This window comes from Bactrocera dorsalis, chromosome 4, assembly GCF_023373825.1.
Source record: "Bactrocera dorsalis isolate Fly_Bdor chromosome 4, ASM2337382v1, whole genome shotgun sequence".
Taxonomy (NCBI): Eukaryota; Metazoa; Arthropoda; class Insecta; order Diptera; family Tephritidae; genus Bactrocera; species Bactrocera dorsalis.
Genome location: NC_064306.1, coordinates 41,126,587 through 41,147,320, shown reverse-complemented (window position 1 = coordinate 41,147,320; position 20,734 = coordinate 41,126,587). Strand labels below are relative to the sequence as shown.

The following is a 20,734-nucleotide window of genomic DNA, read 5'->3' as shown; positions in this document are numbered from 1 at the left end:
ACATAATAGAGTCTTGTGAGTAGCCAATGTATGTAAATCACTTTGTGAGTTCCACAAAACATATTGGCCATCACTTTTCCTCTCGATAGAGCAGTATTGACCTTCCATTGAACAGGTATATCGGATGAAGTCCACAGTTTCGATTGTTCTTTGTATGTACCATTTAGTCCATGTTTCGTCAACGGTTACGAAATGATGCAGAAACTCTTTCGAATTCAGCTAACACAGCGTCAACATGTTGGTGTAAAGTAGTGTCACGATTGCGCTTGGTATCCGAATTACCGCGGCACCCTTCGAATTCGGTGGCCGAGCAAAAACTTGTCTTCAAAATCTACCGTACAACTTATTTTGTTTCGAAATAATTTGTGGAAGTACTTCAGCCTCTAAATAGCAAGGTATCGTAGAAGTACTAAAAACGTTTACTGAGTTGAGCTTAAACCAAAATCGTCGATATTAGTTTAAATTTTTACACGAGGAATTTATTTCAGAATTAATCGATTATAATATTTTTACTACCACAGATTTGAATGAAACAATTTTGAGAAGCGTAAAATATTCTTTTTCGAAAATCCTAAAGCTTGACTTCAAATAACAAGAAAACGAAGGCACCAGAAATATTCGAACGTTATTGAATATAAATAATTTAAGGGACGAAGGCATAAGCTGCCAGTTTCCATTTCTAGAATGTCTGTAAATATATTTACAGGTCATATTAAAATAAAAAAATAAATAAAATAAGTTAAAAATAAAAAACTTAAATAAAAAATAATCCAAAATTTGCGGTTATATATTTAAACACCACTTTTTTTCAATTAAAGTAAATTATTTTTGTCAGCGAATTCACCTTCCGCTGAAATCAAAAGCAAACAAAAACAAATTGCATGACTGGCGACAATCGAAAACGGTTTGACCTGATTTTTGTTTTCTTGTGCCAAAGCGCTTTCCAGCACTCACTCATTAATGTTATAGCAAACGCTCTTAAGCCCTTCACATTTACGAACGCATTACCAAAGAATTCCAGTCGTAATTCGGCATTCGTTCGACATGTAAAGTGGGCTGAATCATTAACAATAAACTCGAAAGGCACACAAAGCTAAAACAAAATCAAAAACACAAAAAAAATACAAATTAAAAAAGCACCGAGGTGGCAAATATCTTTAACGTATTGTAAACAAATTAGCGTTTTTCTTGCGCGCACACACTCGAACATACGCGCGAGGTGATACGACAGCAAATAAGTATGTATGCGCAAAGAAAAATGCGAAACTCGTTGGCAGCGCGGCAAAGACCGAGTCGGACTCAAGACAAAAGCTTACACACAAAACAGAATAGCGGCAAATTCTTAACGAGTTTGAAAATATTACAAAAAAGTTAACTTGCATATAGTTAACGCAGCGCAAAAGCAGTTAGAAGTGGAATGTACGAGTAGCTGGAGCATATGTATGTATGTAAGTATATGGGGAAAGTGATGTCACGCCTGTTGGCAAGCCCCGACTGGAGCAGCACCGTTCTTTCTTGCTTTCTTTTTTATTTCTGTCACTTTGATTGCACAAATCAGCGAAACTTGAACAAACGTAAACGTTGGGTTAATAAATCAAGGTAAACCGAGACATGACGCTGGTTACCAACAACAGCGCTGAGGTAAAACCGAGGTGATTGCATTGCAAGCTAAGCAAAAACGACAAAGACGAAGACAAAGGCGGCAGTAATGAAGTTGATAAGTCATTGCGACGTGCGCGCGAGTCATGCAGCGACGTTGCGAAAAAAGCATAAAGTTACAGAAAAATTAAACAAAAATCTATTATATAAGAAAAAAATTAAAGTAAAATTAAATAATGTATTAATTTAATTAAAAAGGCATAAAGTAATGCAAAAACATAAATTGAAATAAAGAAAAGGAAAAAACTCAAAAAAATAAAATAAAAAAAAATTGAAAAAAAACACAAAATATTTATAAAAAAAACTTGTTGGTTAACAAAATAAAATTTGCATAAAATTAAAAAATAACAAATTAAAACCAAAAAAATTAAATTTTATACAAAACTTTCAACGCAATAGAAAAATTAAGTAAAAATAAAAATTAAATTGAAATAAAATAAATAAAAAAAATATTAAAAAATTATATAAAATGCATTAAAAAATAAGTTTCATTCTATTTCAAATTATAGAACTTATAATAGTAATAAAAAAAATAATAAAATTAAATTAAAATAAAAAAGATATTATGTATATAAAAAAATTTACTGGGGAAAGAAAATAAAAATTAAAAAAAATAAAAACATAAAATAATATAACAAAAAAAAAACAATAAATAAAAATAAAAAAAATAGATTAATTTTTATAAGAAAGCAATATAAAAACTTAATTGAAAACAATACGATAAAACTGAAATCAACACACAAATTGCATAAAATAATATAAAATAAACATGTATTTTATTAAAAAAAAAAAAAATTAAAATAAAAAAAAGCTATAAGCAAAAAAAAGCAATAAATTATAATCAAATAATGAATTAATTAAAATAAATTAAAATAAAGAGGCAAAATAAAAACAAAAGAAACTGAGATTAAAAAATTACATATAATTAAAATAATTAAAATATTGTATATAAAATGCAATAGTAAATAGTATTAAAATAAAAAAAATTAATTTGAAATAACAAAAACACAAAGTTAAAAAAAAACAATAAATTAAAATGATTTTAACAGACAGCGTAAAACAGTAAAAAAAAACTAAATTGAAAGCAAAACGATAAAAAATGACAAAAAATTTAAATAAATTACAAATAATAATATATATTTTTATATTATGCAATTAAAAGCATAAAATATTTACAAAAACACTAATTTAAAAAAAATAAAAATAAAAAAAAAATAAATAAATAAATTAAATAATAAATAAATATTATTAATAAATTAAATGAAATCAAATAAAAATTAATTAAACATACATAATTATTATATAATATTAATTTAAAAACAAAAAATTGTAATAAAAAAATATAAAATGAAATAAAAGTTAATAATAAATCAGCCACACTTTAAAAATAAATGACGATAAAGGCTCATGAGATCATCTTGTAAACGTTGAGGGGTTTCACTATACAAAACATAAATACCAATGAATTCACTTTGCGTTTTTATCTGTATTATAATATATTTTATGCTTTCCTTATTTTTTGTACTTTTTCCCAATCGCCTGATAACAACGTATGACGCAGCATGAACGCGCGATATTTTTCTTGCGCTTGCGCGACATTTATCACTTGCAATTAGTGAGTGTCAGCGTAATATTTCTTTTGTACATTTGCTGTGATTAGCAGTGAGTACCATATCGGCAAGAATGTGCTTATACACACTAATACATACAGGGTAGGCCAGAAAGTTGACCCATTTGTTTCTAAAAAAAAGAACAAAAGAAAACAATGTTTTTTGTTCATTTCAAAAATAATTTATTTTGGTCCAAGGGGATTTGTTTCAGCTAATATTTAAAAATTAGATCGCGTAAATGGGCACCTTTAGCTTTGACAGCTAAATGCACTCTTTTTTCGACATTTTCCATGACTTTGGCCAATGTTTCGGATGATATGGCGGCTGTTTCACGTCGAATGTTGGCTTTCAGTTGAGCTAAGGTCTTTGGCTTATTAGCGTATACCTTGGATTTCAAATAACCTCACAAATAAAAGTCTGGTGGCGTCAAATCTGGTGATCTCGGTGGCCAGTCAACATCACCATTTTTCGTCAAGTTCGTTTTCAGCCATTTCGATGGCCCATTTGCCAAAATTAAGGCGTCGCGGATAATCAGCTGGGTTTAGTTTTTGTGCCATTTGAATTTTATATGGAAACATCTTCAAATCTTTATGAATTATGCGTCGGAGAGTGGTGCGAGAGATGTCTAATTCCTGAGAGCGGCGATAACTCGATGTCGATGGAGTCTCCTCAATACTGGCTCGTACAGCTTCGATATTTTCATCAGAACGTCTTGTGCGTTGTCTGGATGCATGACTGGCATTACTGAGATTACCGGTGTTCACAAATTTTGCGTATAAAGACTTAATTGTGTTCTTAACTGGAGCACTTTTCACTTTATTTTTTTTGCGAAACGCACGTTGAGTTAACACAATTGAAAAGTTATTTTGAATATAAAGCTGAACAATTTCAGCGCGTTCTTTTGGAGTGTACTGTTCCATGGTATAAATTGTCTTCGAATGACGCTTCTAACGCGGTATGACATTAGCCGATTTGTCAGCGCTGTTAAAAGTTACAGCGTTGCCAGATGGGTCAACTTTAAATGGCCTACCCTGTACATACAGAAATGCGGAACGGTAGTAAATGTTTAGTAGGAGCAAAGTGCACATAAATGATATAAAACATAAGTTTTCTCTGTTCATGAATAACTTTGTCATCTGACGGTGCGGCATTGCTGCTGTACAGTGGGCGAAACTTAAGCTCTGGTCTTACAATTTGTTTGAAAAACCTTAAAACAATCATATTATTACCTATTTGAAAGCGGAAGGTTAAGAACTGACTGGAGAAGGAGCACCAAAAGTAGGGTTCATTATTGGCATAAGAGAAACAATTGAGTTTCCTTGTCCATTAGTCTAGTCTTGTGTAATTGGACACTTCACGTAAGCTTAGTGCTGGATTTTCTGGTCCAATGTGGTCGTTTGATGGTTAAGGCTTCAGTAAAGCTTCTCCTTCTAATCTGGAGTAAGTCTTTGCAGGCCTAGAATTCTTCTTTTGCTCAGTAAATCACTTCCTACTATTTCTCTTTCTGATTCGTAGTAGGTTTTGTAGATCTAGTACTCTATAGATATCGGTGATTTCATATAATTTTTTATAGTAATAGTTCTTCTAACTAATCATCTTCTGTTTGATAAACATGTAACGACAAAATATTTTTCTCTATCCTATATATCTATATATATTTTGTAGATATTTGAGAAATGGTCTAAGCTCTACCATATTGACTTTCTCACTTTTATGAGCCTAGTGAGAATGCACATTCGTCACCCAGTTAAATTATCACGACGTTGTTTTTATGTATCTCATCTGATCAGAATTGACTAAGACTTGTACATTTAAATGCATATCCATTTTTATTTCCATTTTGCTTATTGTTTTGGTTATAAAGCATATCAATGTTGAATTTGTATCTCGTATTCGTATATGAATCTTTTGCAAAAAACGACGACGAGCAGAGTTCACAAAAGCTTGAAAACGTAGCTGAGGATATTCATCAAACACGTCATTACAGCTAACGAGACGTGAAATGAGAAAATGACCTCGATATTAGCCAACAATACAGAGAATAGCATTCCAAAAATGAGGCGAAACGTGAAACCCGTAATTTCCTGAAGGCCATCCCAGCCGACCTTATTACCACTGTCTTAGCAATCTGAAACTAAAATGATAGATTTTCTTAATTTAAAATAATGTCGCAATGTCTGAAAAAAAAATTAATTATTCACGAAATGGTGTTTCGAGACTTGGGGATATGGATGAGGAATCGTGGGTATCGTTTTGGAAAAGATAGTTTTCAGAAAAAAGTTTCAGTTTCGGTCGAAACAGATTGGATGACCCGGCAAAACACCTACACCAACACCAAATAAATTTGAAAAGCCTTCTTTTCCAGACTATTTAGAATACCCCCCAACTCTACCGCTTTAGTGATAGTTATGTATATTAAATAAGCTTCATCATCAATTTGACTTAACTACATAGTTTTGAAATGAGTCATCATAGTAGATTTGTGATGAGATCACGATGTTTATTTGATATACATCCATATGTACATACATACATATCACCTAAAATGCAAAATAATTAACATCACTTTTCATAAGTTTAAGGAAGGAAAATGTTGTAATAGAAACCACTCATATTGAAACAAAATTTGAGTTTTGGTTATAAAATGGTTATATTATAATAGTTAGTCGAAAAAGTCTTTTCGTATTTCTAATCAAACTTCAACTATATTTATACTAATAAATCAATAAAAAAAACAAAAACAAATAAATAATAAATATGTTTTGGTCGACTACTTTTTGTCCTTTTTCCGCTAGAGACTTTATTCCATCAGTGGAAATTGGAATGACGAATTTTCCAGAACGGAACCGAGCGAACCATTGTTGTGCTACAAGAACTGTTACAGCATCGTCTCCTTAAACTTCACAAATTTCATTGGTGGCTTCCCGTTTTTATACAAAAATTTCAAAATATAGCGAATTTTTTCATTATTTTCACTAATTTTTGAACAACTGTAACTTTTTTTCAACTTCCCCGACTACCAATATATAAAAAACACTAAATTTTAGAAAATTAATAAAAATCTATACGAATAAAAAGTTTAATTTTTCATTAGTCCGGCTACACTGTACGATGACGGAAAACGTCTTCTTCGCCATTAGCGACACATAAATTCTAATTAATTTTTTCTAGACTAACTGCGTTGTCGCACATGTCTGCTAGTAAACATTAGACTTGTATAAAGGTCTAATTCATATACTTGTATATAATAATAAACACAGGCTGTGTAATTCACACACCCATACAGACATATGTATGTATTTATATAGAATTGTACTACGGCAGCTAAGTAAACAAATTTCCATTTGTTGATATATAACTTTGCACGCTTATGCAAAATCACAATGACTCATATACCTCGCCACTATAATGCATATACATACATACATACAATATATTTGTATGTAAGTTTGTGCTGCCAGTTGTGATAAGTCAGACTTGTGCCTTGCCGGAACACAATGAATCAGTCGCTGCCGCTGCTGGCAAACTCAAGCTCACTTTCTGCCGCTTCTTAGAGCAAAAACAAAATAATAATATAAAAATGCACGCAAAAATCTGCATAACTGCATTAAAGCGTGCATTCACGCATTTCTGCGATAAATAACACAAAAAGGGTTACCATGCAAACGAAAAAACAAAGATCAAGAAAAGAAGCTGTCAGCTTGTGAAGCCGACAAGAAAGGGCGTGGTGGTGGTTTTTATGCGCACAGTTAATGCTAAAAAATTAAAGCCACTACATATACATACGTAGTGAAAAATTCATTTATCATGCTTACTCCTCACGCCGGAATTTAGAATGCGTGGCTATGCGTGGGATGGCCGATCTTTGCGTTTTTTCTCTCAACACACTTATTTTCGCGCAGATTTCTTTATTTACATTTTCTCTATATATTGAATTTCTTTTGGCTTACAGTTCTTGTTTCTGAAGATTCCATATTCAAGTACTTACGAGTTTGGTTCCAGCCACCCACGCAAGTTGCTTGGCTTTCTTAGCTTTTTATGCGTTGGTCGTTGGCTGAAGTTCTGATTTATTCAGGTGTTTGTAGTATGTTCATTGTGAGTTATTTTGCATTTTTTTTTTGTTAAATTATTTAATATTTTTAACTAAATAAAAAATTGGTTTCTTTGTTTAAAATGAATATTTCGATTGTTAGATCATAGTCATAACTCATTTGACAGTTGATTTATTATTCCTTCATATCTTGAACAATTTTAAAAATACATCTGTATTTTAAGGGCTTTTCCTAGTAAAAAACTATGTTTACATTTTTTTGAGGTATCCGATTCAAAGACTTTGTATTCATAACTAATTTAGACAGACTGTTAAGAGTTATCTTTCTAATGCCGGCGAATTTTGCTGATCACAAATAGTGCATAACTTATTCTTAGATTTCTTCATTCTCTCTAAGTGAACTTTATTATATTCTAAAGTGGAAATAGCGCACCAGAGAAATTGCGAACGGCTTCCCATGGGCTGAGTTTTTCCCTGTTTCAACCAAATTGATTTCATCTCTAGTTCTTTGATCTATTAGATATCAAAAGTAAGGTCCTCTCTTAACCAAAAATTTTCCATTTTTATCTCGAAAACTCTAAAAGTTAAAAAATTGAACGGTTGTGTTAGTAGAATTCCTTAGCTTTTCAAATAGTCAACTATTTAAGGGGTTATTTTCAGTTAGAAGGCCGAAAAAGCAATTTTTCATATATTTTTTCTGATAAAAAAATTATTTCACAATTTATGGTATATTTTAACTGTATTTTAAGACTTAGTATTAGTAAAATTATTTATTTAGAAAGAAACTATAGCTGATCTCCGGAAGCTCCCCTAAAAAAACGTTTTGCGGTGACCACTATATATCTGAACTGAATTCTCTGAGATTAAAAAAAAGAGAGATTTCATTAAAGTAATGTTTAATCTAGTAATTAATCGAAGGATTAAGCAAAATACATTTTTTGACAAAATGGAGGTTTCTCCAAAAAAAATTCGATTTTTGACCAAAATTTTGGTCTAAAATAGTTTATAAAAAATTTTTTTTTGGGGGGAGTAAATCTTCGTTCAATTACTAAAAATATATTTAAGAAGCTCTTTTTAAAATTTGAGACTAATCGATTTAGCCGTTTTTGAGTAATGTTGATCACCGACTTTGAGAAAAATGCGTTGAAAGTTTGGCCTTGTACTTCCAAGCACTCTGAAATTCTGCTTCGAATTTGCGTGTAACTTCGAAAACATTCACCGGAACGATGTGAAGTTATCTATGTACTTATGTGTATTCTTAAATATATGTACATTAAGAAAATAAAATAAAAAACTCAAATTATTGAAAACTCTTAACAGTTAATATAACCCCTTAATTCTGAAAGCCAAAATGTTTGTCAAAATTTAAATGATTTGTTTTTCAAACACCATAAATTGTAACGGTATCAAATTTGTTGACAGTTCATTGACGCTTGACGCGCTGGTTTAGGGATAACAGTTACATACGTGGTCATTAACCACACAAAATTGCTTAACAATTTGTATTTGAGTTTGATTAACCGATACTTAAATATGCATGTACATATGTAAGTATGTGTTTATATGAGCATGTGTGCACGTATTATACAATATTCATAAAAAAATTTATAATGTCGACTGCAATTGAATCAAGTCATAAAAAATGAGAACGCTTATCATGCATCGATATGCTTTTATGAAGAGAGTTTTAATCTTTTGCGTTATCATTTAACGATTTTATATAAACGTATACTTATAGACACACCCTAATGTCACTGTATCTCCACCGTTTATTGTCCATATAATGTTTATACGATAAGTATATTACTTAATTTTTGTTTTATTATTTTATTTATATTACTTGACGGTATTTGCGTTGCGTCTTTCAAACCAGAAAAACTTTTTTCTAAAAACAAATTTAACGAATAATATTGCAACACCATTAGTCCAATTTTTCAATATGAAAGTTGTCAATCGACATCGATAATGTCATTTGGCTAACTTTTTTATTGTTATCGACGGTCAACTTTCAGTCAAACAGTTCTTGTTTAAGGGGTTATATCCGTTTGCAAGTCAGGAAACTAGTCTTTTTATGATTTTTTTTTGAAGAGCAATTTTATTTGATAAATAAGCATAAATAATTGACATTCGCAGAATTTAATGTGTGTATTTTAATATTCGGCAACTCATTTTGAAAAGTTTTGGATTTCCTTGATCCCGTAGCAGATCCCTAGAAGCCCCTCCGAAAAATTATGTCTGACTTGAGAAAGATTTCTCTGCTTACGATTATCTCAAATTCAGAAACCAAAAAATTGTATTATCACAATAGATGAATATAGGTAATAAACGAAGGACTCGCCAAAATTTTGAGTTTTCACAACTTTTGAAGTATATTAGAAAAAAATTTCAATGAAAAATATTAATAAATGAGCCTGTGACGGTGAATCTCCAGAAGCGCCTTGAAAAAAACTCGTTATATATATGTATATAACTCGTTACCGGATCGTCTGAAACAAAAAAATTGATATGCGTTTTAAAGGTGATGTATTTCTCGAGGAAATCAGAAAAATTTTTTTTTTTCTATTTTTTGCAGCACTTGGAAGTAAAAAGCGCGCTTTTAGCTCACAAAATTGCGGTTAATTTGTTAATAAAAAATAGAAAAAATGGAAAAAAAGCTCCATCTGATTAGCTGTTGATTTATGTGAAGAAGTAATGTTCAAATTTTTAAAGGGATCGGTTCAGTAGATTTTGAGTTCTAATGTTCACGAACTTTGTTTTCGGGAAAATCGATTTGAAGTTTCAAAAGTTTCAAAGTCAGGTATCACGGCCGGTCGTTTAAAACGCGGTAACTCCGTTAGTTTGACTATAATTGACTCAAAATTTGTACACAATATTCTCGACATATTGGTCGTTTAGAAAAAAAAAAATAAAAAAAAAAATGTTTTAAACCTTAGACCACTCCCCCTCCCCTTAAGAAGTCGAGAATACTACCAAAAATCGTATTCCTTCGATTATTGTCTGATAAATATATCTAAGAAGAAAATTTCAAGTCGATCGGTCGACCTGAAATTAGCGTTTCTAAAAAGGTGTTCTTTGGGAGCCGAATACCCTTGGTAAAAAAAATTCCTACAAATACGCTAATATCTCTGAAACTATTTGCCGAATCAACTAAACATTTTCGGAGAATATTCTCAAATATGTATACAAATCGATTTTTGAAAATTCACAAGTACATTGTACCTCTTTCTTCGAAATTTCCTTTTTCAAATCGGGCCACGCTGCTACTCAGAGACTACTCCGACTACTTAAAGACTTGAACCTTTAGCTGGAGCTTCATATTTTACTTTATATCCGATAGCACGAGTTCCTAGAGCCTCCGTCGTCCATCGAGACCATCTTCAAAATGGTGATTCAGAAGATTATCTGCTTTTTTGTATCAAAATTCGAATATACGAAGTTTTTTGTACTCTCAAATATTTGTTCAATGAAGTATGAACGAGAGAAATTCGACTTCTCTCTCTTTACTCCTTCAAGTCGCAGATAACACATTACGTTACGAGTTTTTTCTTACCATTTTATTTCTGTTTTTTCTCCTCAAAAAGTATGTTTGGTAATATATAATTAATAGTAAGAATTGATTCGTGCTGGGTGCTGGGCTTCTCGACGATTACGTGCGGGTTTTCTGTGCCCCAAATGCGACAATTCTGCTTGTTAACGTAACCATCGAGGTGGAAATGAGCCTCGTCCGAAAAGATGATTTTTTGGTAAAATTGACCATCCTCGGTCAAACGATCTTCTGCCCAATCTGCGAACTGTGGAATAGTGAATAGCGACCCATTTCGTAAATTTTAGACTTTTTACTGAATATCTGTCATTTTTCGATTGGTATTTGACGTTTTCAATGTCGAAATATAGGTAATTAAAATTTAAAACGTTAGATGGCCCACCCTTTACATTGTAGTATACAGGGTTTGTCCGGAAAGTAATTGGACTGAGTCGATTTAAAAAAACTTATTGAACCAATCATTACAATTGTCGCGGCTGCAAACCCTGTATTCTTTTCATAAAACCGCATACAGAAACCGCATATATATGTGTGTCACCCAGCTGTTTTTCACAGCTGTTGTGTAAATTTTGCAATCTTCTAATTCTTTCTAATTTTTGCTATCCAGATTATTTTTATTTTATATATATTTTTTTTAATTTCGCCAAATCACTTTCTCCAAACACATGTGCACCTGCTCAAAGACCAGAAATGTTCGCAGAAATTTTTGTTGCGTTTAAAACACATTTTTTCCCATTTAATTTTTTATTTCGAAAAGAAAACAATTAGTAATAATGGACAAGATACCATATTGAGCAGACAATTTGCAAGTGAAATTGCTTTGTAACGCGGCGCCACAAGCGAACCGAGGCAAAGCGGAAACCAGTGTAGGCCATAGAGCATCGGCAATTATTTGCAGAAGAAACGATCGTACATTATGACTGACGCTGACAAATAGATCAAAGTAACAGCACAACAACAACTGGTAGCAGGAAAAATGCTACATTAATTGACCACTTTCGATTTAAGACCAACTGTTTGTTGTCGACAAAGCAACAATAACAAAGCGAACGGTCAGTTAACCACGCAACCGGTTGGTGGAAGCAACGCCGCAGCCTCAACCTCAGCCGGTCTAGACAGGTAAAAAACGATTTGCGTACATTTTCAACCACCCATACATAAGTAAGTACATACATATGTACATATGTATGTGTATGTGCGTTTTTGTTGGGAGTGAAAATATTGCATTCGTCAGCGTCACTTGCCAACCACTTCGCTTGTTGTTGCTGCCACTGCCGTAGATGCACTTTGTCACTTTTGTGTTGGCTTGACGCCGATAATGATGTTGCTGGCATTGGCGTTGACAAACAGCATGCCGTCCCGGCCGTAATTGTCGTTGTTGCGTCGCAATTATGTCACTTTTGAAGCAGCGAAATGCGCGCATCGCGAAGACACTTCACCAGCGAAAGAAAGGAAAATTTATCTGCTGTCCGCTGTGATGGCGGTGGCGGATTACATCAGCGCGCGAAAACGCCGACATCGAGTGGTTTCGAGTGCAATGCGAAAAAGAGTGCGGTGCGCGTTTCCATGTTTGGTGAAACTGGTTCAACAATTACGCGTCTTTATTTTACCTGTTTCACTGACGCATTGTAAAATAATTTGCCAATTTTATGCGCTAGCGGAATGCCATTTGGTAAATGATCCGCTATATTTGTTTAGCGTTAATCGATAAATGTTGTTGAACTTTTTTATACCCTTAACAGCGTATACTAGTCCGAACTAGTACCTCGGTTGTTGAAATAACGTTCTGAAATTTGCCCACCTTGGTTTTTACGCAAGAAGTTGCTTATTTGTCGGAGTCGCCGATATCGGAATGCTATATCTTATAGCCCTCATACAGACTGACTGATCGTAATCAAGTTCTTGTATGGAAAATTTTTTTATTTAAGGAGATCTCTTCACGAAATTTGGCATAAATTGTCATCCAAGGAAACGCAACATCCTCCAAAGAAATTGTTCGGATTGGACCACAAAAGCTTAAAGTTGTTATCCAAATTGACCGAACAAAATCAGAATAAATATCTTTTCGTACCTTTTTATTGCTAAAGGTTAATCCATTTCGACTTTCCCTACTTTTTTAAAGCAAAACCACTGAAACTTCAAATTTAATGAGGAATGTTTATTATCATCCGAAAGAACATCCTTTGGTATTGATTTTTTGGATTACCTCTTTCTAATGTTGGTCTGGTCGTAGCTACGTCTCAGATGATCGAGGCCTGAATCGAAGCGGGATTGTTCACATAGACCTTAGACTTTATATCTCCACACAGGAAAAAGTCTAACGACGTGATACGAGGGCTGCTGTATATATTTCTGGCCTAATAATGAAAATAGGAATATTTATCAACGAAAATGGTTTTATTGTTTTTCAAAATATTCTCCATCAAGATTTATACACTTTTGCATGCGCTCAAACTAATTTTCGAAGCACTTTTTCCACTCCGATTGAGACACCTCCAAAACATGGTTTTTGAATGCTTCAACAGCATCTTCTGGCGACGAAAATCGTTGATCACGCATTATTTTCTTGATGTGTGGGAATAAAAAGAAGTCATTGGGTGCCAAGTCAGGGCTGTACGGCGGATGACCCATCAATTCGACGTTTTGGCCGGTCAAAAAGGCGCTGGTTTGAGCCGATGTGTGAGAGCTCGCATTGTCATGGTGCACAATGATTCGTCTTCTCTTGTTCGTTTTTCGAATTTCTCCGAAGGCTTCAGGCAAACAAATGGTGGTGTACCACTCAGAATTGACCGTCCTACGTTGCTCAAGCGGAACAGTCGCCACATGACCAGTTTTGCCGAAGAAACAGGCGACCATTTGCTTCGAAGTGCTTCTTCCACGAACAACTTTCGTTGTATTTGGCTCGTCTTGGAAGACCCACACGGTCGATTGCTGTTTTGTTTCGGGCTCATACGCATAGATCCATGATTCGTCACCTGTGACGATCTTATAAACGTCTTTTGAAGCACCGCGATCGTATTTTTTCAGCATTTCTTTACACCAATCCACACGAGCCTTTTTTGAGCGATTGTCAAATTGTGCGGGATCCAACGAGAACAAACCTTTTTTACGGCCAGGTGTTCATGCAATATCGAATGTATGCTGGTGGGAGAAATGCATAGGCATGCCTCTATCTGAAGGTATGTTACATGACGGTCTTGCATTATCAGTTCACGTACGGCATTGATGTTTTCTGGCACAACGGCTGTTTTTGGACGACCTTCACGGAATTCGTCTTTGAGCGAGTGTCGGCCACGATTGAATTTGTTGTAACAGTTTTCACAGTGCTATAGGATGGTGCTTCATAGCCATACAAAGATTTTAGTTCATCGATGCACTCTTGTCGTGATAATCCACGTCGAAAGTTGTGAAAAATGATCGTACGAAAATGTTCACGAGTTAATTCCATTTTTTGGCCGAGATGAATTTTTTAATTCCCTGTAAATAAAACAATTCACGATTAAATGACAAAACGTTCTGAGTGATGTTATGCTAAAAAATGTCAAACTTTCCAATGGAAATGTCAGATTGCACCTGGCAACACTTAGTATTGCCTAGGCCAGAAATATATATAGCAGCCCTCGTAAAGTTGAACGATTTTGAACATGACAGCTAACCACGACTCACACGTCACATACGTCACACGTCATCAATTCCCACAACTGCCGGTTCTACGTACCGGAATTGACTCGGATTTTATCCGACCAAGGGCAGTTTTTTCGGCGATCTAACAAAACAAAAACTCACACGTCATCTTTCAAAAAATTTTAATATACTTGGATCACTAGGTAAAGGTATCGATATGAAAAAGCTGCCAAAACTTTTTACTGGCCTCACTATTCGCCTAAGAGTCATAAATAGATTTTATATTTATAGTCAGTTAATTGTCTTTAAATATTTAGTCCACGGACATTTCTTCTCCATTACGCTCATTGTTTTAGTCACTATCCAAACATTTGAAAATTTACTCATGCCTAACATTGACTTTTGTTTTTTACTTTAAAAGAGCTCGAAATAATGTTTTCATGAGCGTCACTGCTCACAGTGTTTACAATTAATGTCAATACTTCCAACTGCTTTGTGTTTTCGCTTTTGTTTGTAAGCTGAAGTGAGTGAGAGTATCGATTAAAAACAACACAAAAACGTTTGGATTTGTCTTTTTTTATTTAATGTGTTATATTCATTGTTCTCAAAAGCTATTAAGAAAAGAAGTCGTATTTTTGTAATAAGAAAATAGCTTTGACTTTCATAGTTTATACACTTTTTATAATTAAAGCTTTCAAATAATGAAATTAATATTTTATCGATTCCTGCTTTTATTAATAACACCATATTGAAGACTATTTTAATTTATTTTATTTAGTATGAAAGTGGCGTTTTTAACAGAATGGACCAGATTTGTATGCTACAAGTTACAAGTATGAAATAAAAAAAAAATGGTTTTTATTTTCTTATTTCATAAATTATTCCTTTAAAGATTATGTACTACAATTTTAAAATATTTTTTTTTGTTTTCTTAAATATTTTTTTTTTTGTTTTTTTAAATATATTTTTTTTTTCTTTTTTTTTAATTTGTGTTTGTGTTTTTAGTTGTTTAAATTTTGTTTAAAGTTAATTCCATTTTTGCATTTTTTGTATTTGCTCTTATTATTCAGATCCAATAATTATTCACTGCGTGTTCTGTATATACATATGTACATATGTATGTATGCAGTCCTCCTTAGAAATATCTATCAGTATCTTCACAACTTCAAAAATCGATTCAATATTCGAAATCAATTTCTATTTATAAAATTTCACTTAAAATTCGCAGAAATTTGCATTGTTTATCTTTCATATCTATTTACTTTTGTATTTCAATGAGTCATGCCAAATTTTTTGGAAATTCCGCAGTAAATCATACGCCGTGTAAACACTCATGCGAACACCTCGAAGGCCAATCGTTATGTTGGTTATCAGAAAAAATTTTGATGAGTGTTTGCTTACCAGCCAAAATGTCGCTGAGATAGCAGTTTAGCCCAATTTTGAACAAGATAGTTAGCCCAAATACTAACAAGTCTAACAAGATGATACAATGCTTATTTAAAATCAATTACAAGTCATACTTAAAACTAGCAAAGTGGCCGGAGAGTGAAGCAGGCACTTAAACGATGGAAAATCGAAACAGGCATTAAGTAATCTAAACATACTCAATGATATGAAGAATAAATACTACAAATTAGAACATACCGTCGACGTGTGCATACAGTGGTTACCATATTTAGTGGTACAAGCTTCTCGACTTTTCGTGTTTTTGTATTAAAAAAAGTTTGTGAACTTTTAGTGACGGAAAGTAAATTAATTGAGTAAAACTATAATTCAAAACTCTCTTTCAAGAAAATTAATATTATTAATTTTTTATGCCCTGAACATGGTATATTAAGTTTGCCACGAAGTTTGTAATACGCAGAAATACACGCCGGAAAATATAAAGTACTAGGGGATCCGGCCACGGGTTGATGTGAAATACATTTTTTTGTCGGCATAAGAATCTAAGGGATTGTATTTGAGGTTTAATTTTGAATACTTTCTTAAAAAAAATTTTCATTGGAAAAAATATCGAATTAAAGGCTGCTTTCTCAGTGTCTGGTTACCAGCGTTTCTGTCCGGTTAATAGAGATGTCCGCTTAATAGATTGTACTTAATAAACATCAAGCGCATAGTCTTCCTTCTCGCTTTTTCCCAATTGGAAATTCCAAGTTTAGCCAGGTCCTTCTCCCCCTAATCTTTCCAAGGGAGTAAAGGTATTCCCTGATTTGGTGCATGGTGAATATCTCGTCGGATTTCCCAGGCCTAAAGCCACACTGATAAGGTACAGTTAGTTTGGTGACGGTGGGCTTTAATCTTTCACACAGTATACTCAATAGAACCTTATATGCGATGATCAGGAGGCTTATCGCACGGTAGTTGGCGCAGATTATGGGGTCTCGCTTTTTGTGGATTGAGTAGAGCATACTTAAATTCCAATCGCCGATCATGCTTTTGTCCGACCATATTCTACAAAGAAGCTAACGCATGCTCCTTATCAGTTCTTCGCCGCCGTATTTGAGTACCTCGGCCGGCAATACATCGGCCCCCGCTGCGTTTTTGTTCTTCAGACGGGTAATTGTTATTCGAACTTCTTCATGGTCGGGCAATGGTCTGCTCCATCGTCATCGATTGGGGACTCGGGTTGAACATCTCCAGGTGTTATGCTTTCACTACCATTTATCAGGCTGGATAAGTGTTATCCATCCATTATTTCAGTGTGCTATGGGCATCCGTCGCTAGATCACCTCTGAGGGTTCTACAAGAGTATGGTCCGGTCTTGAAACCTTCTGTTAGTTGCCGTATCTTTTCATAGAATTTTCGTACATTACCCTGTTCGGCTGTCTGTTATGACGTCGAATCTTACTTGATCTGGGGTTTTTGCCACACAGAAGTGTCTTTATAATCCCCAAAAGTATTGTACTAATTAAATTTGTTCTTTAATTAAAAATTTGCAGAAAGTAGTGTAATGACGTAAGCATAATCTTCTCTTTATCGGTACATACAATACATATAGAGAAATAGTGGTATCGAATCCCACAAAATACTGATAAATTATGATTTGGAAAATGTTTTCCCCCTACATACTATCTGTATATATGTGTATATTCCTGAATATGCTTTTAATTTTACCAAAAAAACACATTTTCATATCTATATCTGTACAAAATGACCAAGCCGAATTCCATAACCCAAATACTCACTAAGGTAAGTGTAAGCATGATGACGAACACAGCGCGTAAACACTTACTAAGTTAAAACACTTGAGTATGCGTTCAAGAACAGAAAACTACTATAAATTAATTGAAATATTTACAAAAAAAAATCGAAATTTTTGTGAGGTGCCATTTTACCTGGTCTGCCGCCGTACACTTAACACCTCACCACCCACCCACCCCTCTTTCTATTGGTGCTATTAAAGCAAGCAAGTGTACACCTGCGGTTGTTAAATTCATACATATGTGTGTATGTGTGTGTGGCTGTGTGTGTACATTTAGTTCCCCACTCTGCTGCTGCTCGAATACTTTATCATATCGTTTCATAAAAACACATTTGTTCTGTGTTAGTTATCAGCAGCAGCGCGCTTAAAGACTCGTACTTCGGTTCACGTATCGAACACTTTTCATGCACTTCAACACCCTAGTTGCTAAAATCAATCAGTTAGTTGCTTCAGTATTTGGTCTGCCGTTGAATTCGCAAAAGCATTTTCTACTTTTCGACCCGTGACCACCATTAATCGACGGTATTAGCGTTTGCAATAATTCCTTTCAGTTAGTACAGGCGGTCGGTCAAGCAATCCTAACAAGCAATTTATCCAATTACTATTAGTGTTGTTGCGTTTTATGTTAATTTGTTGGTGATTGTGTGTTTTTGTGCCTTACAACCTTTTGGTATATTAAACTGGTGCATACCTATTGGTGGCAGTGTGGTGACGTCAGCGTAATTTGAATTTATTGTCAGAGTAAAAATCGATAACTTGTGAAAAGTGAAAATATAATATGGCGGATATTTTGGACGTGGAACATCATCAAGTGCTGGAGGAATATCAGCAGACATTGGAGGAATTGTTGCCCAATGTAAGTGTTGGAAAGATTTGTAAGGCAAACCTACTACTGCTAGGGATATGTGTGATACTAAGTGGTGTATGTGGCTGAAAGCAGAGAATTTGAAAATCAAAATATCGATAAATTCGAAATTTTGACAGAAAAGTTTCCTGATTTCTTGGTTGGTTGAATAAAAATCTGAGTGCGTTGCGATGGCGTAAACCCGACTGTGGTGAAAACGGCCGAGAGTGACTGCTTTTGTTGTTGGATTTTTTTGTTTTGTAAATACAATTTATTGTGATCTAGTGTATACTTACATTTTTTTTTTTAAGAATTTTTTTTAATAATTTTTTTTATATTTTTTTTAATTTTTTTTTTAATTTTTTTTTTATTTTAAAAAAATTTATTTTTTTTTTTAATTTTTTTCTTAATTTTTTTTTTTATTTTATTTTTCTAAAATTTTTTTCTCTAAAAATTTTTTGTTTCTAAAAGTTATTTTTTTCTACAATTTTTTTTAGAAAAGAAGTTTTTCGTCTAATGTTCGGTTCAATTAAGTTTTATGTTGGGTTACTTCTTTTAAAAGAAGATTTATGAATATCGCAATAAATATTTTATTGTTAATGTCGCTAATTTATATTCTTCGTACGCAGCGCCATAAAACAGTTCACATTTGATGATACCTTTTTCAATGGAAATTATAAAATAATATGAAGGCTTTATTTGCACATAAAAAAGTTTTCAGAGAATTTTCACTTTTTCCATAAGTATAATGGATGTTATAAAGCCTGGAAAATATATAATATAAATTATTTATGTTCTATGAGTCATTTTTAGCCCACGACTTCCTCAGTGCCGTTGCTTACCTGTCATATATTAGAAGTTATAAATAACGACGGTATTTTTATTACCCTTTTGGGTAATTTCGTAATGGCATTAATGTCAAAAATTACAGCTTTGTGCTTAGAAATGGAAGAATTTAGCTATTTTTCTCATATTTTTTTATGTTTTTTATAGAAATCATGAAATTATTATTTTGAAAATTTTTTAGACACCTCAAAATTTTTATTTTATAAGTCGAATTTTATCTAAAATCAAGCTTAAACATCGAAAACTAATTTTTTTTACAATAATTAAAATTTTTTTTAATGTTCGTTTCTAATATTGCGCACAGCACTGTACATTTGCTACCGCACGTAATTTATCGCTGATAGCGTTTGTTATCACTTCCTTCGCAACATCCATTATCGATTATGTTATTCAATGTTATATGTGACACTGTGTTTGTGTATGTGTATGTGTGTTGCACGATTTGGTAATATACATACAATATATACAGAGGCCGGTTATTGATTAGAAGTCATACTGCATCGATAAATCGGAAATTTTGTGCCATTTTCTGTATACTTCTGCATATACTCGTATTGTAGAGCAATGACTCACTTTTTTTACCGCTAAACTATTTTTGTATTCACCTGAGCTGTCAACTATTTCAAATGAGTATTTTCTAAAACATGTACATACATAATTAAAAATATTTTCATATATACAAAACTTTACCTGCTGGATTTCTACATTTTCTTCACCTTCATTTGTAGGCACATACACACATTCGTATAGCAGCTATTTCCCGAACTATTTTCAATTTCATTTAAATTTCTTTATCTTATCGTTCAACATGAAATATTCATAATTATCATGAATGCCAATGTGAGAACTGGTACGTAAATTCCCTGCTTTGCAAAATATTCTATAAATACCCATGACAGTGTTGAGGTTCGATTATGCCGTGCAACGAGGTGATCAATATTATTGTATATATACTTTTTCCCCTCATTAATTATCAATTATGTAGCAATATTTTTTTTACTTGCTCATTGCCTCAACGCAGTAAAAAAGTGCAAAATATGTCCTCCTTACTTTAGCTAATATTCATTCGATTATTTTTGCCAGTTATCGATAACCAAATTTTTGTTATTTCTTTGCAATTTATTTAAATTTTATTTTATTTTTTTTTTATTTTTTAATACCATTTTTATTTTACTCCCATCAGATTATAAAGTTTTTTTTTTGTATACGTAGATCCTCGTTAATAGAACTTTAAAGGTATTCGACCATTTTTTCTTTTAATTTCTAAATAAATTAATCTTCAATTTCGATAGATCAATTTTTTCTTCGATCTGGCCCTACAAAAACACAGAAATGTTTTAGTTTCAAGAGACCT

General features: G+C 33.0%; 1 protein-coding gene across 2 annotated transcripts in view; it reads left to right on the top strand.

The window, feature by feature from the left end:
* The window catches only part of LOC105222400 (plastin-3), a 38,097-nt gene that overhangs the window by 11,285 nt on the left and 6,078 nt on the right, over positions 1-20,734 (top strand). The window contains exon 1 of one of the 2 annotated variants that reach the window (XM_011199719.2): positions 18,127-18,546. The exons of the other annotated variant lie outside the window; for it this stretch is intronic. Coding sequence (XP_011198021.1) covers positions 18,469-18,546 — 78 coding nt within the window. The 5' untranslated portion in view covers positions 18,127-18,468. Of the gene's footprint in view, positions 1-18,126; positions 18,547-20,734 lie in introns of those variants that run through there. 2 annotated transcript variants of the gene reach the window in all.